Source organism: Asparagus officinalis, chromosome 1 (genome assembly GCF_001876935.1).
Source record: "Asparagus officinalis chromosome 1, Aspof.V1, whole genome shotgun sequence".
Taxonomy (NCBI): domain Eukaryota; kingdom Viridiplantae; phylum Streptophyta; class Magnoliopsida; order Asparagales; family Asparagaceae; genus Asparagus; species Asparagus officinalis.
Window position 1 is genome coordinate 88,604,907 of NC_033794.1, and position 3,555 is coordinate 88,608,461.

The 3,555-nt window shown below is 35.2% G+C and overlaps 1 protein-coding gene across 1 annotated transcript in view; it reads left to right on the plus strand.

Annotated features, from left to right (window-relative positions):
• Nucleotides 1-3,555, plus strand: part of LOC109827428 (carboxypeptidase SOL1) — a 21,742-nt gene that overhangs the window by 4,385 nt on the left and 13,802 nt on the right. The window contains 3 exon segments of the mRNA XM_020394445.1: nt 1,437-1,559; nt 1,720-1,824; nt 3,232-3,278. Of these exon segments, the coding sequence (XP_020250034.1) occupies nt 1,437-1,559; nt 1,720-1,824; nt 3,232-3,278 (275 nt within the window).

Consider the following 3,555-nt stretch of genomic DNA (forward strand, 5'->3'; position numbering starts at 1 on the left):
CCCTCTCTCTCTCTCTCTCTCTCTCTCTCTCTCTCTCTCTCTCTCTCTCTCTTCTTTACATGTTTTCTTTTTTGGTGATCTTGATGCACTTGCATGGGAAACCATCAATCTTATATTATTCATGTTCTTCCCTTATGATAAAGTTCAGTGAAAAAGGCTAAATACCTAGCATTGAATACATAAAATAGCTAATTAATTTATTGACCATTAGTGGTAATCTGTTACTTCTCCATCGTGGGCGATCCTAATGTGGAATGCACAGTGCATGGAAATGCATAAACTGTATCATTTATGGGGTTTGATGTGGGTTAGCTATTGGGTTAATTGCACTTAAATACTCTGTAACTTCTCCTAGTTTGAACTCATATACCCTCGCTTGTTTTTGGTAGCACTTATGTACCCTAAAGTTTTTAAAACTTGCACTCATATGCTCTCCCTTTTTTTTGGTAGCACTTACATACCCTAAGTCTTTAATACTTGCACTTAAATACCTTCAAGTTTGCATAACTGAGGTATTTAAGTGCACGTTTCTAAACTTTAGGGTATTAAATGCAAGTTTCAAAAACTTTAGGGTATATAAGTACTGCTAAAAAAAGTAAGGGTATATAAGTGCAAGTTTTTAAAATTTGGAGCATATGAGTGCTGCCAAAAACAAGTTAGGGCATATAAGTGCGAAGTAGGAGAAGCTATAGGGCATTTAAGTGCAATTAAACCTTAGCCAATTCTCTTTAAGGTTGTTTTTTTTTTCATCTGTTGAATCACCCGTCCGCTTTATTGGTGGACACCTCTGGTCTGGGAACTTAGAGTGAATGAGTTAACTAGCATCGAGTAAGACCATTTTCCTACTTGTTAACTAGTCTATTAGCTTTATTGGCTGTATGGTCTACGAACTTGCTACCAACATATTCGGTTAACAGTTGGATAGAATTTTTTTTGTCGAAAATGTTCATGGAGCCTTCTTGATGTGAAGGTATTTTGCTATCATAGTTCCACAACATCTGATGCTGTTACAGTGTGAAGCCTAAGAAGTGTTATCCACGTGTATTTTATAGACCCCATGTATGATGGCTTCTTATTGTTTCACACACTAATACTTTGTGTATTTTTCTTATTAAATATCCATTCCCCTTAAGAAGATATTGCTGTGGATGTTTCTACATTCCACATGAATACATAGGGAATGTGTGTGTTTCATTAGATTTTTCATACATAACATGAATACATAGTAAATGTGGGCGTTGCTGGTTATACCATATGTATAGTCTTATTCATTTCATATGTTTATTATAGCTACAATTTAGACACCTTGGAGGCACTACATGCCTTTTCTAGCATAGATTATGTCATCTTCCCGGTGGATTTCCTCATCATTTCCTTAATATTTTCTTGTTTCTCAGTCATTTGGTTCCATAACTAGATCAACTTTGTGCATGTAGGCAACATTGATCATAAAAAATGTTCATCTTCATATTCTTCCAACAATGAATCCTGACGGATTTGCTCTTAGGAGACGTGGGAATGCAAACAATGTGGACCTAAATCGGGATTTTCCTGACCAAGTGAGCATTTCCAATTTATGATATATTGACATAAGGGTTTTGAACATGCTCTTGACCCTTATATTGATTTTAGCCGTGATGAAAGTTTAGAATTCTTCATTTCACATTTTTCTATCTGTTACTTAGCAGTGCTATGTACTGATGTAATAACTCCTTGTAGTTTTTTCCGATAAATGATGTAGTGGACTTGCGACAACCTGAAACCAGAGCAGTTATGAGTTGGATAAAAGGGCAACACTTTACGGCTTCTGCAAGTTTACATGGGGTAATATTTCTTCTTGCCCCAACAAATTGACAGCCTTCTATATGAAATCAGATTCTTCACCAATATTCCCATTTGAGTCACTTTTGAAGGTCTATTTGTTCTGAAAATTATCTGGAGTTGCACTAGTTAGAAATAGTAAAAGTCTAAATTGAGGCATTGCATATATATCGGGCATCCCATCCAGCATTTATCTAAAGGATAATCTGAATGGTGGGAAGAACCTTGTCAGACGCTATACTATAACATACTGTTTTATCTTGTTATCTTAATAAGTTATCATATTTCTGTATTCTTGAGATTCACATGTAATTCTTTCGCAATAATTTCAGCCAAATAAATAAATAAGTTAGAAGTTAATATTCACATGCAAAATTCTGAATGCCGTTCTATACAAGAATGAAATTGCAGAAAGCAAAATGTAGAACATCCTTTGAAGGCGAGGGTACAAAGATGTCAAATGAATATCCGTCTTACATTGAGTGTGGGAAACAGACGGCCACTTCTTTCAGTTGAACAAGAGAAGGCTTAAGGGGGCTGAGAAACAAAAAGAAAAGAGTGGATAGATGTGGAACTCAGACAATGTGAGGTTTGAGTATTGACAAGCCAAAGACAGAAAGAAAGAAATAGCTAGATGCTATCTTCGCAAGTAGTTTGTTGGAAAGTGTCGCATTTGGTAAAGAGGATATACAAAATGGCGTTAGTGCCATATTGAATGTAAAAAAGATAAATGTTAAGTTTGGATTTAGGACTGCATTATGGGCTCCCTCAATATTTTGGCATATCCATGTGTAACATTTGACATGTGTAACAGGTTATTGGCATTTCAGATAATCAATTTACTTAAAAAGTTGATGGGTTTTCAGACCAACCATTTATATCTATTGATTTTAACATTCCTCGTTAGAGCCTTTCGGCCAAGTGACAAGATCTCCAGGAAATTTTATGCCAAGTGACAAGATCTTCAGGAAATTTTATGGAGGTAGAAATATCTTTTCTACATTGCCAATTGCCAATTCTGATGTGTGAACCCATGACATATTAAAACCTGGTGCCATAAAATCATGTTAGATTTACCACTTCACCCAAAAACCTGAGGTGAGTGATGGATTGTCTCCACAACTGTATATAAAGCAATATTGACACTGTTACTTGAAAGGAAAAAAAAAAATCATATACTGTGTCTGTGCTACATCCTATATAGTTCTTGGTATTGCTTAAAAGTTTCAGGAGCAAATCAATAACCTAATCATCTTTTCTGCTTCCGACAGTATTTTTTTTAATACTAATGGGAATGCTTTTTTGTTAATATTGAAGATTCTTGTAAAAAGAATCATACATTCTTTCATAATGAATATGGATTCGTTGAAATGGAGGCCTTTACTTGTTAACCTTCTATCATTTTGGCAGGGTGCTCTTGTTGCAAATTATCCTTGGGATGGTTCTGGAGACTCAAGGTATCAATGTTAATATCTGATCCTAGTTATTACTAAATAAAGTCTATCGCAATTATAGGAATTTGTTTCCTGGTGGTTCCTAGCTTAGTTAACTGCAAAAGCTAGCAACGTCAATTTTGTATTAGTTGTAATTTCATGTAGAACTATTTTGTACTTTTTTCCAGCTCAGCTGGTTTTGCTACTTTGACAAGTTGTAATACACTATCCTTTTGGCTTTCGTGTACCGTCTGTTAGTGATACCTTCCCAAATATTTATTTTTCGGGGTTTTGTTTTGTG